The 18,454-nt window shown below is 39.9% G+C and overlaps 1 protein-coding gene across 2 annotated transcripts; it reads left to right on the top strand.

The window, feature by feature from the left end:
* Positions 1-323: 323 nt before the first annotated feature.
* Positions 324-13,218, top strand: lin52 (lin-52 DREAM MuvB core complex component). Of its 2 annotated transcripts, none has more exons than XM_058399170.1 (6): positions 324-372; positions 2,050-2,124; positions 2,253-2,290; positions 2,381-2,447; positions 2,581-2,664; positions 12,269-13,218. In XM_058399170.1, coding segments are annotated over exons 1-6 (285 nt in total). In that variant the 5' UTR covers positions 324-353; the 3' UTR covers positions 12,271-13,218. The 2 variants fall into 2 exon arrangements, with proteins under 2 accessions (XP_058255153.1, XP_058255152.1); XM_058399169.1 differs by having other exon boundaries at positions 12,265-13,218.
* The last annotated feature ends 5,236 nt before the right edge of the window (positions 13,219-18,454 follow it).

The following is an 18,454-nucleotide window of genomic DNA, read 5'->3' as shown; positions in this document are numbered from 1 at the left end:
ATATATATATAAAACTAACAAAGAAATAAAAATATAATAAAAGGCCTTGCTAAATACAGTTTTTACAGCTTTTTTGTATTCTCCTTAAAAACCACAAAAATAAATACCACAAAAAATGGGTCTCTGATTGCTGAATTTACGAACAATATGAAACTTCAGGAGACTGATAATGTCTGCTGTTTTCTCTGAGCTCCAGGTGTCAGAAATGTTCCTCAGTCCCGAGTGTAGTTCTTCCCTTATGCACTGTAAACTCCATTACCCATCAGTCCTCCAATTAGGCGGAGCTTTTTCAGTTACCGCTTGAACATCTCGCCGATGATTGGCTGCACGACATCACGTGATTTGATGTCAAAATGGCGTCTCCGAATGGAGGTAAAATTTAATTCTTCTCAACCAACTAATTTTTCTGCTGTCGATGTTTAAATGTATTGTGCAGGGTTCACTGCGTGTAGTGGGGTGTGTGTGTGAACTCACACTCCTTCTCTCTTGTTGAATAGTGAGGTTAACAGCTTCACACTAACGCTACCTTTACTTTTCGAATCGCCAGCTAGCGCCTGTTTATCGGTCTCTAGTAGCCTCCCGCTAGCCAACTAGACGATAACCCATGTCTTTATGCTAGCTAGTTTAGCAGGCTAGTCAGCTTGGTAATACGAATATCTACCTGGCATGAATCTCTAATGAGCAAGATATCCGCCTGATACATAGCTAACATCAGACTCGGTTCGGTTCGGTGCCGTTTTAACATCGATAACTAACCAGATATCGAGAATGTACTAGCTGTTCAAGCAGTATTATGGTAGTCGACATGGCTAGCTATCAAAGATATAAGGGCTGGTATTTTCTTTAGCCCAGTCCTCATTACTTTTAGATCAGGAATGATCAGAACGGACAGTCAGAATAACATGTACATCAGTGTGTGGTGCCAAGGGGAAAGTAGCTTATTCAGGCTTAAAAATCGCCAGATGACGTCACTGGCTAATTTGCATATTACTTTAAGTGTCTGAATCATTTGAATATCAAAATATGTTTCTATAGGAAGTAAGACTTTCTGAATATAGTATAAAAAATATAGCTTATTATTATATCATAATTTATTTGTTATATACAAAATTTTGTCACAGCAGTACAAACCAAAATAGTCAAACCATTCAAACAATCCATTTATGTAGGTTTTTTTTAAACCATTTATGTGATTTTTAAAAATTCTGTAAGCTTAAAAAGTAGTAGTAGTGAGTAGTTGAGAAATAAAGAAAGGAAACAAATTGAATGACTTATTGCTTGAATATGACCAAGAAGGGAGTTTATACTAAAGAACTAAGAAGACTGTGGGTGGAACAAACAGTGAAGTGGTCAGTGATTGGTTGCTGGGGAACAACGGTCGTTAGTGATTGGTTGTTGAGTACATGAGCTTGCTCAGCTCAGTCAGGGGTTTACACAACTGCTTTAATAAAACTTGCTCTTTTAATTCATATAATGTCTAGTTGATAACATCTGTTTAAAAAAAATCCCTGGATGTTTCTTTTTATCCTAAACCTCATGGAGACCTGGACCGCGGCTCGATATTTATGCATCTAAATTAAAAGGGGAGAACGATTATGCTGTCTTTGTTAAAATGAGCACTGAACTGCTAGGTTCACCAGTTTTGATTAACCATTAATAAAATGTGTGTGTGAGAGAGAGGCTGTACAAACAAAACTATAGTCTAAATCCATGCTTATTATCCTAGTATTTGCTGTGCACGATTGGTTATACACTATCCATACTATAATGAGGAAAAGTAAAATAGGTGAACACATGAACACAGGCCAGTAGATTCCCAGTTAGTTAAATGACTTATTATAAATGTGTTTTTATGTGTGTAGTGTTGCTGCTGTATGTGTATGTATGCAGCTTTCGACATACACAATTGCCCTTTAAGGACAATAAAGTCAAGTTATTTAGGTAATTAATTCTAACTATTCTGAAAGGTAAACCAACCAGTAAAAACACAACAGCTTCGATCATATTGGCACTGACGAACTGATGAATAGTTTCTGTCATTTGTCATAGCTGAGGACTTTGAATCATCATTGCTGAGTTATGAAAAGCTTGATCGAGCTTCACCTGACCTCTGGCCAGAGCAATGTAAGTTATCTTATAATTTGTAAGAATAATTTTTGAGAATATTTATTCTACTTTCAGAAGTCTGTGAGAGTGTAAAGTTACACTGATTGTTTTCTCTTATTTAATTTGGCTTGGTTTTTTGGGAACAGTGCCAGGGGTTTCAGAATTTGCTGCCTCGTTTAAAAATGTAAGTATTGTATACATCTTCTATTCATTATCTTGATCTCATATGATGTGACAAAGAATAAGAATCATTTTATCTGTTTTGTTTCCCCAGCCAATAACGAATTCTCCACCTAAGTGGATGGCAGAGTTGGAGTCAGAAGACATTGAAATGTTGAAAGGTCTCGTGCATGTGCAAACTCAAATACATTTTAAAACTATGGATCTGATCTTGTAATATTATTTTATCATCACTTGCTTGTTTAAAGCAGTTTTTTTCCTTTTAACTAAGCTGCTCTTTTGTTACTGTCACAGAGCTGGGAAGTCTGACCACAGCGAACCTGATGGAAAAAGTTAAAGGGCTGCAGAATTTGGCGTATCAGCTGGGCTTGGAAGAGTGTAAGTATAAATATATTACAAACAGAAAAATACGATGAAAACTAAGCCACTGTTTGCCGCAAGAACTGGTGACACTTTAAATCTCATTCACATTAGTCATGTCTGTAAAGTAAAGCCTTAGCTTCATAGAAATCCACAGAAATCAGATAATTACCCATTCTGTTTGGTACATTATTTTAAATGTCCTAACATCAGAGCTGTAATGATTGTGAAACCTGTAGCCACATAGCAGAATGCTTGTAAAGTAAATATACTCAAGGATCACCAGAAAAAAAAAAGGAAGAGTCTATTTCATCATATGTTTATGTCGTACTTTATCTCATACCGCATTTTTATTTAACAATGTGGTGATTGCAGCTGGAGCAACATCTGCTGTCCATGTCTTCATGTTTCATTGACATGGTTGTGTATTTTGGGCAATAGTTTATTGATTAAAAGTGAAGCACAGTATATGATGTGGACTGAACGCAGGTGTATTCAGCTAGTGGGTCTTTTGTCCTCTAGGTGGTGCTGTTAAACTAAAATAAAAAAAAAAATAAAAAAGAAAATTGCTTCACTGTTGCTCAGTATGTGAGCTGTCCAAGCTTACAGACTTCTATACAGTGTAGACAGTATATGTTCATTATAGCATTGTTCTTGATTGACATCACTTATCATTTATGATGGACAGCTGCTGCAGTACGATGTTTATCGATCAGTCGAATGGTAAGGGAAAATGGTTATAGATCAATAGCTATGCTCTGTCTCTTGACTCACTTTCCACTATTTCAAGTAATGAAAAATACATCAAAGAATCTGATGATCCCAGGGAAATGTGGAGTAAATCTACATAAGTAAATGTAATGACCTGCATTAGCTACATCTAAGCTTACAAAAAACCTGACATGTGGGGAGAAAAAAAGAACATTTCAGACCTCCTGGGCTTTTTTATTAAAATAGTTGGAGATAAAATCAGTTGACACAGGTAGGTAGTTTCTTACGTATGGTTTTGTTTTGTATAGACAAATTAGATGTTAGTTGTTCAGTTCGGTATTATTTTCAGTTGTCTATCAGAATTCTTGGAGATGTCACAGGCAGGTGTGTGGATGCTTGAGGTGGTCAGACATGGTCAGTGACAGGTGACTGGTTTTTCCCACCATTATAGACGGAATCAGCATAGATACATGCCTGAACCATGGCCATGTCTATAGAACAGTCAGAATTCGGCTGCATTCGGGGAGTAGATAACGTGTGACAGTATCTGTATCCCAGAATGAGTTTATTTGTGGACGATTTCCCATTCAGTTGCATTAGACCTCATCGTTCATGTGTAGCTTAAGATTTTCCAAATGCAACATTTGGTGGGAGATTCATATTCATTTGATATAAGTGATACTCCTGAAGGATTTGAGTGAGGATGGTTTGTTTAAATTTATGTTGCACTTCCTTCACTGTGTGCATGTGGGCCTCAGCCAAACACACAGCGTTGAAAGCTCACTGATGATCTGAGAGTATAAAGAGGTAGACCTCCAAGTGAGCTATTTTGTAAAATTCCATCTGATGGCTATGATTAGAGTATGCCCATTCATTTTGGGATTATGCCTAACCTAATTTATTATGTTTTTCTGTCATTTTGGGTGCATGGTGTTAAGAAAATGCTGCAATTTTAGTTTTACAATTGTAATTGTTTAGGTTTAACAAACTATTGGCAGCTAGATAGTAGACCTTATATGCTCATCAGCAGTTCTGCGTGTTAACTGACAAGGAACCTATAATCCTAATGGGCTGATAGCCGTACAGTTAAATTTTTTATTTTTTTTAATACAATAAGTATGCAAAACTCATAAAAATGGCTGTAATGTGTATCTCATAATTATTGAAATATACAAAAAATGAATGTAAACATAGAAAGTGCAATTAAGTGTTACTCAGTCTTACATTTTGCTTCTCTGCACGTAAACATACTCCCACATGGGTCTTAGTCTGGTGAGATTTAAAGCTGACCATATCAACACCTCACATCCTTTCTTCATAAACCACTCCACTACCTGGCCTGAGCTCTATGGCACACTGTCTTGCTGGTATACTAAATCACATGTAAACCCTTCACGTTCACTAAGCAGGGACCAAAATGCCTGAGTGACAGTGAATCTGAACAGTCTCTTAACATTCTATTCCAGATGTTACGGTAAATAGCCAGATGCATTGAGAGAGCTAGTTGTTTGAGATTATTGCCTGGCATAGTTGCAAACACATGATCAGTAAACTAGTATGTGCAGCAGGACCAGCTTCTACACACACTGTTGGCTTTTCACCAGATGTCACAAGATGTTTGATTTGTCCATTCAGATCGAGAGGGTATAACCCCATGTTTTTGAAGTTCACCACTAGTAGTTTTTGAGTAGTCAGGCTCTTTGAAATGCTGCTTACAGACATACTTTGTGCCTCTTAAAATGCTCTCCCTTATCCCAGCAAATAGCACAAAGCAATTTCCTGCTCAAAAGCGCATCAGCGGTACAGTTGTTTGCTTGAATTATTTGTGCATTTAGGGACGATGCAGGGATTGTGTGCTGTATTTATATCTTAGTGAAAGTTTTGCAACACTACTATGTAAATGCAGAAATGTTAAAAAATATATATAGTGGAAGTGGTCACGTGTACACTGTCTGACACCTGCTCATCTTAAAATAATAAAGATGGCAATAACCCTGTGAAAGTACTGTTGAAGCTTTGCGCAATCTTTTTCTCATTTTCCCAAACAGTTTCAGGCTTTTCTTAAAATTCCGGTATACATTAGACAGAGCACTTGTGGGCTGCTTCTCTATAAGTAAATTACATTTGTACAGCTATAAGCTTGTTTCAAAATGTCATAAAGATATTATTTAAACATTATTAAGCTTTTATTGGAACTACCAGGTCCTAATTCTATATAAATAAGAAGCAAAAAGCACATGCTGAATGCAATCCATTGCTCTAAAATAAAATTACTTTGTCAAGATCAGGATATTTTATTGTGAATGAGCAGTAATTATTTACTGGATATTTTTGGATACTTTTTTTTTTTATTTCTTGTATATCTGTCAACCCCTTTGTATTAATTGTAATTTGCATATCTCTAATAATGTACATGAAGTCCACTTGATTGTCCACCTTCAGCAAGTACAAAATGGTGATTATTATTTGTTTCCAGCGACTTCAACCAGCTATGACCTTTAACGTGGTGCGGTTTAATTTTCTTCATTTTCGCAGCTGTCGGGAAAGCCTTGTAAATCTCAGTTACTTTTTCTTCATGTTTCTTTCGCTCTGCAGCGTCTTTAAATTGAGCCGGGGAAGGGCGGAGTAGGACATGTGGGGCGGGGGGCTTGTGCCAGGACGATTTACTGTGCCACACTGGCCATTAAAGTCCTGAGCTGGTTAATGGGGATGCGTAATCAGGCAGTGAAAACTCACCCTTGAAGGCTCTAGCTGGAGGACACACAAGTGGCTTAGACTTAATGGAGCTGCAGTTCTTTAAAGTGAAATGTTTCATAAGTGCTGATTTTGCATTTTAGACGTCTTACTTGTACTGGTTTACATGTGTCTAAGAAGGATTCAATAATTGCTATTTAGGTGAGTAATTTGGGGAGTTTTGTATTTTTAGTAAATTCATGCCACATTTTCTTTTCTTGGATATAACAAGGACAGTACAGCATGAGCAAGCATCACGGTGCCTGATCTCACTACACATGCAAACATGTGGCCATATTTTTGTAAGCATGAGAATGAGGCGTGTGCCAGATCCACCTCCTTGGGGACCCACACCCCTCCTCCTTTAGCCGAGTGACGCCGAGTAGCAGTGCTCTCTGAGGAGCTGACGCGTGCCCAGCCTTCCTTCCCCCTTCCAGTCCCCATCTGCTCCAGGCCATGATAAATACTGCTGTCTGAGCGTGCTCATCAGGACCCTCCAGTCCCACAGGGCCACTCACTACACTGATAAGTGCTGTTATTGAAGGTAATTGAATAGAGAGTGGCCCTCTGGGACAGGTAGGTCTCAGGCAACGCTGATGATACTACTAATGCCTGCTGTTGCAAAATGGTGGCGTGATGTAACACATTTGTTTCCTCTTGACAAATGTTCAGGAGGCAGGATCTTAATTTAGGAAAATTAATTGTGTTAGGGAATTTTGGACAGTGTAATATTGTTTTCTTAGTGTTTTCTACTCAGTTTCATTAAGATTTAAGGCATACATATAATTAGTATGTTTCTTCTTTTCCCAGATCAGTAGGTCTTCTTTCCATGAGTAAAACATCGATTCTGATGCAATGTGATGAAACTGCATTAGATCCGAAGCAAGCAAAGGCTGAGGGCAAATAAAGTCTTTGAAGCAAGTCATATAAACAGTATTAGTTCACAGAAGAAATCTGCTAAATCCACAAAAAGAAAGATGCCCGACACTAAAACCAGTGTCTTGTAGCTTCTCTGCTATCAGGAGTGAGGCTGAAGGGTCACACCTGTCCAACACTAATAGCCCCAGCATTCAATGCCCCCTCCCTCAGATCAATCTCAGCTCTATTAAGTGCACCGTAGCACTGTAATGATTGGACGGACGCTACGGCATCGTAGTAATGGGCTTCCATCAATCCATCAGAGACACCTGACCGCAGGGCCAGCAGTTATGAAGTGTTGTCAGAATGACAGGCTGTGCTGGGTGAAAGCTCTCCTCTATCTATCCACTCCCTCACCCTTCCTCCTCTGCACTCTCTGGCCTTTTACTGCCACTGTGTTGTATTGTGCAGATAGCAAACAGCTGAAATGTCTGTGCTAGGTCTGACTTCACAGCCTCTCCTGAGTGTATCAAACCTGATCTAGGCATAATATGAAAAAGGCAGTGCGTTTAGCTTTGAATGTAGCTCATTTCTGATTAATCTAGTGATGCACATATGACAGGAGCATGGCCCAACTTCATGTAGTCCAATAATTATTTTCTAGTGCCTTGTTACATGTACGTGCATACTGTACAGCTGATTTAGGCTACAGCTAAACTGGCTCATGAGAGAGGAAGAGGAAACGCAAGCAGCTCCCTCTCCCTCCCTCCTCCGTCCTCCCCACTGCCTCCATCAACAGATCGGAAATGACACCTCATTTCCATAGGTGCATTAGGAATTCATTGGATTTTCTTTCCCAGCTAATCATAGTGTCTGTGCAAAAACCTTTTAAGGTTTTTAATGAATGAATTTTGACTGATTGCCTATTAATAAGGAGACCTCATGGACAGGGATAGGCTCTGGTGTGTGTGAGTGAGTGAGAGAGAGAGAGAGACACACACACACACACGGTGTCTGAGAGAGAGGAAAAGAGACAGAAGGTGTGTGAGAGAGTGTGTGTGTGTGTGTGTACACGTGCCTGCCTGTGTGTAATGATTCGTGGTGTAGAGAACAGGCGGGAGGGGTGAGGAGCTCTCGGCTGGGACATTAAGAGGAAGCGGTGGGTCCCCTGGGAAATCACTCTCCATGTCTGCATCTTAAATATCCCTGTGAAGTATCAATAAGTGGGTAATTGAATTTTGAGCCCAAACATGAGCGTCAGGTGTATGTATTTCGAAGCGGGGGACATGTGGGCGTGGGTTAATGTGTATGCATGTGTGCGTGTGTGTGAAAGTGTGTCCGTGTGTGTGTGTCCTCTGCGTTCCGCCTTGCTCTCTTGGGAATCAGGCAGTGAATATGGATGTTAAATCTATTAAATAAAGATTACGCCCCGTAATAGCCCAGTGGCAGTTTGAGATGTGCAACAGGGGTGCAATTGGTGTGTTTGACTCTTAATGAAAGTGATTTGGGGCAGTCGGATCTAAACAGGGTTTTCAGCTCAGTCCAGGGACTCATTTTCTCTTCTGGGTTTAAAGGGATCCATCTTGTTGCTATTGCAATCCTCGCATTAATCAGCCACAGCTCTTAAGATGGAAGAAAGGAGTATCCATGTCACACCCCACTGTTTACGCAGGCATCCCCAAAAGGATTGGAACGGTGCCGATCTCGATTCTGCTTATGTCGCATTTGTTAGTTTATTTTCCCTTCTGAACTTACAAGATATAGACAAAAAACTCACTGTGTAAAATGAACAGTGCTCGGTTGATAATGAAAAGGAAGCTAATGTTGCAGTGCAGTTTTCATTGTTGTCCACATTAGAACTCCATGATTGAACAGACACTTTGATAATTCCATAATTCAAACTAATGTGTGTGTGATATATATATTTGGTGTTCATAAATGGCCTCAGAAATCGGTCTTGGTCCTGATTACTGTTTAATAGAACCGCTGAAGTCCACAGTATGTAATTTCCAATGGATGTCGAGTCAGAGAAGTTGCTGATTAACTAAGTACAGAATTAGTAATTGACCTTTCTAATCAACTAAACAAATCTCTAACTCCTGCTAATCAGTATTGATTGTGTGTGTGTGTGTGTGTGTGTGTGTGTGCGCACTCTCATGCGTGCTGCACTTGCGTATGGGCACGTGCCAAAGGAAGAAGGTGGCTAGCTTGCTGGACCCTCTTTTAATCTAACCCACTCAATGCAAATCATTTCCCTTCTGCTCTGACGGGACCAGAGGATAAATGGAAATCTAATTAATGAGTGGATCAGAGGGTTGCTCTCTAGTGGCAAGGTCTCCAGGGAGAGAGCTGAGCCAGATAGGCTCCTGTATTGTTTTGGACAGAAAATGAGTGAGAGATTGTAAGAGTCCGAAAGAGCTAGGGATGAAATTGTTAGTTTAGCGATGATGAGGGCCTTCCCCTATTTGCAGACTTCGTCACAAACCACTGGCCCATTTAACGAGCTGTTAGCGGGACTATCATGGACACGTTAATGGGGATTAAGATACATGGCGATTTGTGGAAAATGCTGACATTACTAATCTCTGCTGATTATGAATTTGTCTATAAATGGATTTATTACTGTTTGCTCTTTTATAACACTGATGAGTTTTCTTAATATTCTAAAATTGTGTGTGTGTAAGCCTAACTGATTGGTTAACGAAAGTGTAAATTTTAGGATTATGCTAAAGCTCTTACATCAAACTTCAACTAACCTTAGAAAAAATCGGTTCAAATTCGTTTGTTTTGATGATGATTAAGTTTGGTGTTGTAAGAGCACCAATCTCATGAATACATGCTGTCCTATGCACCATCGACAGGAAAGCTGTGTTCGTATTATCAGGAGGGATGGATGACGCTTCACTTCATTATTTCAGAGAATTAAGCATCTTCTTGATTATTAGAATGTCTTTTGAGAATGTATGTTGATATGAAAGATCGTAGAGTTAAAAGTTAAAAAAAAAAAAAAGGATTAAAAGGATTATTTAGTATGTATTGAGTAATGCAACCACGATTCTTGTCTGCAAATGTACATTAACTCCCTCCCAGGTCATCTGCTATTTCAGATCCTACAGTGTTGCCTCACTTTTACTGGCCACATTTCACTTTTATAAACACAGCCTTTTCCTCTTTAGCAGTAATTGCAGGTCAAATTACATCCTTTTAATCCTTCTCATTTTGATGGTTTCATTCATGGCTGCAACCCTGCCTGACCAGCCTTGCTTCTGATTACTTTGTTTTGTGTTATTTGAAGAGACAGTACCAAGCAAAGTTAATCAGTCTGCATCCAATTACCATCATGTTTAACCCAATGACTGACAATTCAGGGTGTAGCAACTGACACAAACTCCCGGCATTATTATTCCACGTGGGCCGGTTCATCTAAATGACAATTTGCCGCACTATTCTATTAGCCAACATCTGACGCATCGCGTTTTCGCTCAATGCTGTGTTACTGTGCATCAGTCCTTCTGTCACTACAGAGCTGTTAAATCACCTTCACCTTTGAGTAGTGGCAAATATAAGTTGTCTACCCGTATGTACTTTGGGCCGTCTTTGGATTATATACTGACTATCCGTCATATGTTTGAGCAAATGCAAAGCCTCTTTTAGTACACAGTGATACGGTATAGGAGTGATACATTTACATGTCTTCATCTAGCAGATGCTTATAGGCGATATTTCAAGCAGAGGACAATATAAGTAGTGTTACCATACAAGATTTTTATAGTGCACATAGCAGAGTTGTAAAAGCCAGAGTAATTTCAGGGTTTCTTTAACAAGTTAAAGATTAGTTAAGTGTTCATAGTCTTTAGTTTTTTTATAGGTGGGTCTTTAAGATACAGGGTGACAGCAAAACGGTATGATGCAAAACAGGACTAATATAATGTGAAGACATAGTCAAGAGCAAAAAGTCCATCTGGTCTTTTGGTGCATTTTCCATATAAAGGGTAGCCAAGTTCTGAAAAAATCTATGGCTTTTGTTTCTTCACCAGTATGATAGCTTTCCTAAAGGTACACAGTTACTGACTTCTAATGGCCACAAACGTATTGGGATGGCAGTGTCAGATTTCTGCTTCTTGGCAATCAGTATCAGAGGTTTTTCTACATGGCTCTGACTGAGGTTGGAATTGGTGAAGTTACCCAATAAACAGATATTAGGATCCACTGGGAAAGTGATTCTATGTATATCAGATCCATATAATCCAGCATACATTTTGCCATAACACATAAACCATAGGGGCTGAAACAGGTGAAGTATAAAGAGGTTCCTTCATCTATACCACATCTGAAGGTAATGGGTGAAATATTTTTTGTTGAACTCATGCAAAGGACTTACGAGTCCATGTAGGTTGCATGTAGGTGTGTTTCAGTAACACACTGCACGACTGTTTCTCAGATCTGAATGCACAGGTTTAGGAAAAAGCCAACCCCTTTGACTCCTTAATATTTCCTCTCTTGCTCATCTTAATGTTTTATGATTATAATAATCTGCTTCATAAACAATTTAATTTATTCCCTATTTTTAACTGAACTAACTGGGCCGAATAGTTTGTGCAAATAGGACAGAACATAGCTGCCTTTTCATGCTTATGGCTCAATTAAATGGCTGCAGTCTTTGGCCTGTTTTATGAGGTTTTAGTTTATAAATTTCTCCATCTGTGTTGCATTGTGTACCATTGCTAACTAAAGCTGCTGGTGGTGCCTTTGATCGGTAAGTTATCCAGATCCAAGCTCACGACTAGTCTACTAGCCTTTTTACATGTTTTGGTCTCTGGGCCTATTAACAATCAACCACAAACTGTACAAGAAGTATTTACTGACACTGTAATGCTAAAAATGTGTGTTTGTCATAAAGACACCCTCAGCTCTGTACTTTATACAGAGATGGTTTATGCAGTACAAATCATAACTGCTACAGACATCTACATTAACAGACCTTGTGCAGTGTCCACAAAAGTTTGGTCATATGGCATATGCCCAGAAAATTTATCCTGTCTAAATAGTGCTTTAGACTACTACGTTGCAGTGGATCCGCCCAAGGAGTTGAGCCTCACAATGATTATTACATAAAACAAAGCAGTTGGATTTAACTGCTGTAATAAGGAACCCCTTGTAATCAAGCTGTTCAAGGAGGACAATTATACCATATTTCTGCACTTGCATATATTCTTCAGTTTTCAGCTCTAACTAGCACTGTGGTGCACTGACTGACTTTTACTTTTGAAAAAGTCTAATAAATCAATTTTATCTCTCTCTTCCTTTTCTGTCCAGCCAGAGAAATGACGAGAGGGAAATTCCTTAACATCTTGGAGAGGCCAAAAAAATGAAGACAGAGGGGAGGGACTGACTGATTGTGTTTGGACCTATATCAAGAGACTTTGTAGCAAAATAACAGTGCCATGTTCTGTAACATGCAAAAGCTTAGCTGGATAAATTTATTTATATACACAGTGTTACCAGTTTATTAGGTAATTATGCCAGTATCGACCATTTTATCAAACCTTCCATTTAAGTGCATTGTCTAGATGGACAGATTATTAATGACTGTTGCTGATCTGTTGATATATACAGTTTGCCAGCTGCCATCTGCCCATTCGACTGGGAAATGACCACCACTGGCCAGGTTTCATTCAACTGGAGAAGCACTTTCAGCATCGCAGTGACACTGAGCTAGTAGCAGTGTAGTGTGTGTGTTTCTGGTCTGTGTCACAAAAGGTACAGCAGTAATACTGAGGTTTTAAACATCTTCATGTCACTGCTGGGATGAGAAACCTATTACCAGACTAAAATATCCAGCCAAAAGCATCCTGTGGTCAGAAATAGATAAAAAGCTGCTGTTAAAAAAAAACACAACAAACGTGACTGCACACCTACAGCCAGCTAGTATGTCTAATAAAGTGGTTTAAATACACAATCAGTGCTGGAACTGCCTAGCACAATGCTGTTATGTCAGTGTCGTTGCCATGACAGAAGTCCACTGCCCATGTTATATCAGCTCAGCAGTGGTCTAACGATGGTTCTTTACTATTGGTGTATGAGGTTTAGCAACAGATAAGATACAGTCATATACCTACATAGTGACCTTATATGGTAGGTGTACCTAATAGAATGGCCGAGTTACAGGCATGGTGAACTAATGCAAGTTCCTGTAAATGTGTAAAATATTTTTTGATTGTGTTTTCTTTTTTTCTGTAATTAAATACCTTTTTTTGTTTTTCTGCTCTACGTTTATTTACTGACTAAATGTCTTTTGCCTTATTTCTAGTTACTATTTGTTAAAAAAAAAGTCTTTAATCATTAATAAGTTCAAAACTGTCTAAACTTTTAAAAGCTAATGCTATATCTTGTTTGTTTCACTGATTCTGTTACTTTCGAAACGTTCTAATCGCAAGATGTATTAAAATACCTACTGACCCTCCTAGAGTAACTTTTCTTAAAACTAGGGCAGTTTAAGCAGCACCGTCAAAACATTTTTAATTGGGGCAATAACTTCATGCCTGTGCCACTTCATAGAGTTGTCCCATTAGGATCCACACTAGTGTGAGGCAATTTCCCCTGTTTAATGTGAATTGGAAGTTTTGAGGCCCCCTGACACAAAACACTGAGTAAAAATAATATTGCTCATTGTCGTCCATGTTAATGAGATTTGACATAATTACTAGGGCCATTTCTTCTCTAATTAGCACACTTCCAGGGACAGTGGAGCGAGTGGTCTCACGGAAAAGGAAATCGGACAGGCATGCTGAATGCAAAACAAAGAACGCTCCGGCCAGTGTAATTAGGTGAGACAATGGGCAGGGCTGTTATTGGCTGTAGATGTCGAAGAGGCTTCAGCTATGGTTGGGGTCCTCCTGCTCTTTCCAACTTGAGTGACTGAGCCTCTTCCCCTCCCTAATACACCAGTGTTGTTGCTGCTGAAACACCACCATCTCTGGTGTCCTACTAGTGCTTTTTATGCAAACTTTTACTTTTTTTCTTTTACTTTACATGACCTCACTTTTTTTCTTTAATTATCTTTATTTTTTCCTGACATTTTAGGTACTTGAAATGACACTTTATTAGGAACTCTTGATTATTCATGCAGATATCCAGACAGCCAATCATGACATAATGCAAAAATCCTGCAGATACAGGTCAAGAACTTCAAAAGGGAAACATGAGGTCTGTGGTTTTGCCCATGTCATTGTTGTTTGTGTTAGATGTATTTCAGAAACTGCTTAGTATCTAGACTTTACAAAGTATGATATGAAAAATAGCACTGCTTCAAGGTTTGACATTTTCTGCTCACCATGGTTGTAAAGATTACAACCATGTTATTAAAAAAGGTTATTTGAGTTATTAGATGTTTTCTGTTTTTGTGTAAACTGTTATCTGTGAGAATTACTGGAAATTAACAGGTTCTGAAATTCTCAAACCAACAAACATGCCATGAAGTCACTGCGATTTTCTTTCCCAATTGTGACGGCTCTTGACTTGTACCTGTATGATTTTATGCACTGTGATAACAGCAGGAATGTACATAGCGTTAGTGGTTGGTGAGTGTATTTTTACAGTTAGTTACACTATATTGCCAAAAGTATTCGCTCACCCATCCAAATAATCAGAATCAGGTGTTCCAATCACTTCCATGGCCACAGGTGTATAAAATCAAGCACCTAGGCATGCAGACTGTTTTTACAAACATTTGTGAAAGAATGGGTCGCTCTCAGGAGCTCAGTGAATTCCAGCGTGGAACTGTGATAGGATGCCACCTGTGCAACAAATCCAGCCGTGAAATTTCCTCGCTCCTAAATATTCCACAGTCAACTGTCAGCTGTATTATAAGAATGTGGAAGTGTTTGGGAACGACAGCAACTCAGCCACGAAGTGGTAGGCCACGTAAACTGACGGAGCGGGGTCAGCGGATGCTGAGGCGCATAGTGCGAAGAGGTCGCCAACTTTCTGCAGAGTCAATCGCTACAGACCTCCAAACTTCATGTGGCCTTCAGATTAGCTCAAGAACAGTGCGCAGAGAGCTTCATGGAATGGGTTTCCATGGCCGAGCAGCTGCATCCAAGCCATACATCACCAAGTGCAATGCAAAGCGCCGGATGCAGTGGTGTAAAGCACGCCGCCACTGGACTCTAGAGCAGTGGAGACGCGTTCTCTGGAGTGACGAATCGCGCTTCTCCATCTGGCAATCTGATGGACGAGTCTGGGTTTGGCGGTTGCCAGGAGAACAGTACTTGTCTGACTGCATTGTGCCAAGTGTAAAGTTTGGTGGAGGGGGGATTATGGTGTGGGGTTGTTTTTCAGGAGCTGGGCTTGGCCCCTTAGTTCCAGTGAAAGGAACTCTGAATGCTTCAGCATACCAAGACATTTTGGACAATTCCATGCTCCCAACTTTGTGGGAACAGTTTGGAGCTGGCCCCTTCCTCTTCCAACATGACTGTGCACCAGTGCACAAAGCAAGGTCCATAAAGACATGGATGACAGAGTCTGGTGTGGAGGAACTTGACTGGCCTGCACAGAGTCCTGACCTCAACCCGATAGAACACCTTTGGGATGAATTAGAGCGGAGACTGAGAGCCAGGCCTTCTCGTCCAACATCAGTGTGTGACCTCACAAATGCGCTTCTGGAAGAATGGTCAAAAATTCCCATAAACACACTCCTAAACCTTGTGGACAGCCTTCCCAGAAGAGTTGAAGCTGTTATAGCTGCAAAGGGTGGACCGACGTCATATTGAACCCTATGGATTAGGAATGGGATGTCACTTAAGTTCATATGCGAGTCAAGGCAGGTGAGCGAATACTTTTGGCAATATAGTGTATCTTTTCTACTCGTATTGTCATGCCATACTTATTAATGATAAATTCTGATAAATTAATTCTAAACTATTTCTATAGCAAGCATCTGTGTGAGAGATTTGCACTTGTTGAAACTGTTGGTTGCACTTGTTGATTTTAATTTCACTGTCACACCAGCAGATGCAATGAGCCATGTGAGTAAAGCACTGAGACACCACGCCAAGTCTGCTGTGGTTCACATAATGGCCTCCGGCACTAGTAGCCGGCTATCAACAGGGTGTTGTTCAGACAGCCGCCTTAAAACGGGACTCGTTCCCCACAGAGTGGTTGTCTCCTGGAGGGGGGGGAAACCCAGAAATCCCAGCAGAGCGACAAATCCGCTGCCCTGACCTCACTGAGCCCCAGTGCCCTGACAAACGTCAATCCAATGTGCCCTCAGGCCTTTAATTAGCTGTCAATTAGTGCAAATTAATCAACTCCTTGCCTAATTAAGCAATGACGACAGGCAGCTTCCAAAAACGCCATTGTGGAAGCACCATGAGAAAACTGGAGCTAGCAAACTCTCTCTGCTTTTTGGGGTCATCACACCCTTGATAGCACACAGGGGGGAGGGGTGCTCTTCGCTGAGTATTTGGATTTTTTTTTCCTACCGACTCAGCACAAGGTGTCTGCTGCTCTTTCTATTTTCAGATGAGACTGTATAAGGCACTAAAGGTGTTAACTTTTAGATGTTATTGGTTGTAAGGACCTCTAGGACACCTATAAGCACTTTACCATGAGGATTCCCCTGTGAGCCTGTTTAATCAATTGTCCATTTTCGAACAATTTTCAGAATCTCAACTAGAGATAGAGATGTGCTCAAAGTGAAATCTTTTCCACAAGCTTATTCTACACAGTGCGCTATGTCTTTTGTCAGGGAACAGAGTATGAAAATACAAAATACATCCTTTAAAACAATTCATCACTTCTAATAGGCCTGTGGGCCAAATGTAGACAAATGGCTTAGAGCCCCAATCTCTCATTTAGATTGCCTGACATGAGCATATCAGGCTCTAGCAATCTGTGTATAGGGGTTGGGCTAATGCAGCGCTCTGTCCCTAACCACAGCCCACATCAAGCTTGTTACCTTCTAGTGACCTTCCCCATGAGTGAACATTCTTCCCCTACTCAGAAAGAAAAATAGCTGTCAACTGTTTCAAAATATGCTCGTAAACATGATTGGTATGCGCTGCGTTGTGTGCCACTGCTGAGGATTATTCCAACAGTCAAAGTCTGCATTCATGTGCTATGGACAAGGCTCCATTTTGCTTGTCTTCATATTTTATCCATATTCCCAGCAGAGGCTTGTGCACTTGTGCAATGCAGAATAAATTTTAATTATTGTCTCAACATTTAAAAAAAACTCCTTTGCATGTGCAGCGCAAAAATAAACTTCATGCTGCAGTGCTTTATGAACAGGCAAAACACTGAGAACAAAACTAACAAATTACGCAACAGCTGTTTGCCTTTTAATCTGCAAGCCATCAGATCTTGCAGCCTTTGATAGGCTACCCTATCTTCACGAATGACTGAATTAAATCTTTCCATAATCTGCAGTTTTATCAGTCTGTCCTCTTATGCATGCAAATCAGGAAGTGCCCATTTCCCAGTGTGGATGGTTTATCAAAAGCTCTGAGGCTTTTTCACCCATTTACAATAAGCGGTAAAGCCCAGCCCAGATTAGGGCAGAAGTGTGTCTGTAATTGACAGCAGCCTGAATGAATATATGGCTTTAACTCGACTAGATGGCGTGTCATTAGCATATCAGCAGAACATTTGATTTCTTCATTAACTGCAATAAAATTTCTATTTAATAGCTTCTAATTAGTTTCAACTGGTCCCCACGTAATTATAGACATGACATCTTGATTGTCCCTTTTTTTTAAAGCCTGTTACATGATCCGGACACATGAAATTTATCTGTGTGAATGTTTGTAGTCGTGTAGTGGAAGTTTTTTTTTCATTTAGATATGGCAGGTGGGCTCATATACATAATCCTTTTTTGTAACCCCATGGTTAACTTTTACCTTTTACCTGGTTTACCTTTATTAACAATTGTCTTTAGCTTACAAACATAAATATGCCACTGTGCGTCATATCTTATAAACAACTGCATCAATTCATATGTTTACACCTACTTTTTAATTACTGTAGAATTAAATGGCTACCTTTACTAATGATCCTGGCCACGTGCCAGTAAAGATTTAGCATTGGCCTGCTAATGTTCCATATGGTCAGAAATCACAGCTTTTCTGTGGTGTTTTCCCTTTTTAAGCTGATTAGCTCCAGACGTTTATACATTATCTTTATTTCTAACTAATAAACAGGTCGCCCTACACACTAATAAACACCAAACGTACACAAAATGTCTCTGCTTTGGTTGTTCACCTGCACACGCCGCTCTTATTATTATCAGGCGGGAAGGCGACTTGGGTGCAACTCTCGCGGGATTTTACGCGACTTGAACGCTTGAACACGCTCAGCCACGCGCCTCGCGCTTTGCTTCTCCGCCGTCACACACGCACCGTGACATTTATTTATGCATCAGCACATGGCACTTTGATAAGATTCATGCTATCTCGGTCTCCATCAACGTCTCGCTGCTCATTTCCATAAATTATCTTCTAGTAATTAT

This window comes from Hemibagrus wyckioides, linkage group LG09 (assembly GCF_019097595.1).
Source record: "Hemibagrus wyckioides isolate EC202008001 linkage group LG09, SWU_Hwy_1.0, whole genome shotgun sequence".
Lineage (NCBI taxonomy): Eukaryota > Metazoa > Chordata > Actinopteri > Siluriformes > Bagridae > Hemibagrus > Hemibagrus wyckioides.
The sequence above is the reverse complement of the archived record's forward strand: the minus strand, read 5'-3'. Positions and strand labels throughout refer to the sequence as shown.

Excerpts from the sequence above, each read along its gene's own strand:
- lin52 (XM_058399169.1), top strand. Across the intron at positions 2,448-2,580 it reads AGACATTGAAATGTTGAAAG|AGCTGGGAAGTCTGACCACA; the intron begins GTCTCGTGCATG and ends TTACTGTCACAG. Across the intron at positions 2,665-12,264 it reads TCAGCTGGGCTTGGAAGAGT|CCAGAGAAATGACGAGAGGG; the intron begins GTAAGTATAAAT and ends TTTTCTGTCCAG.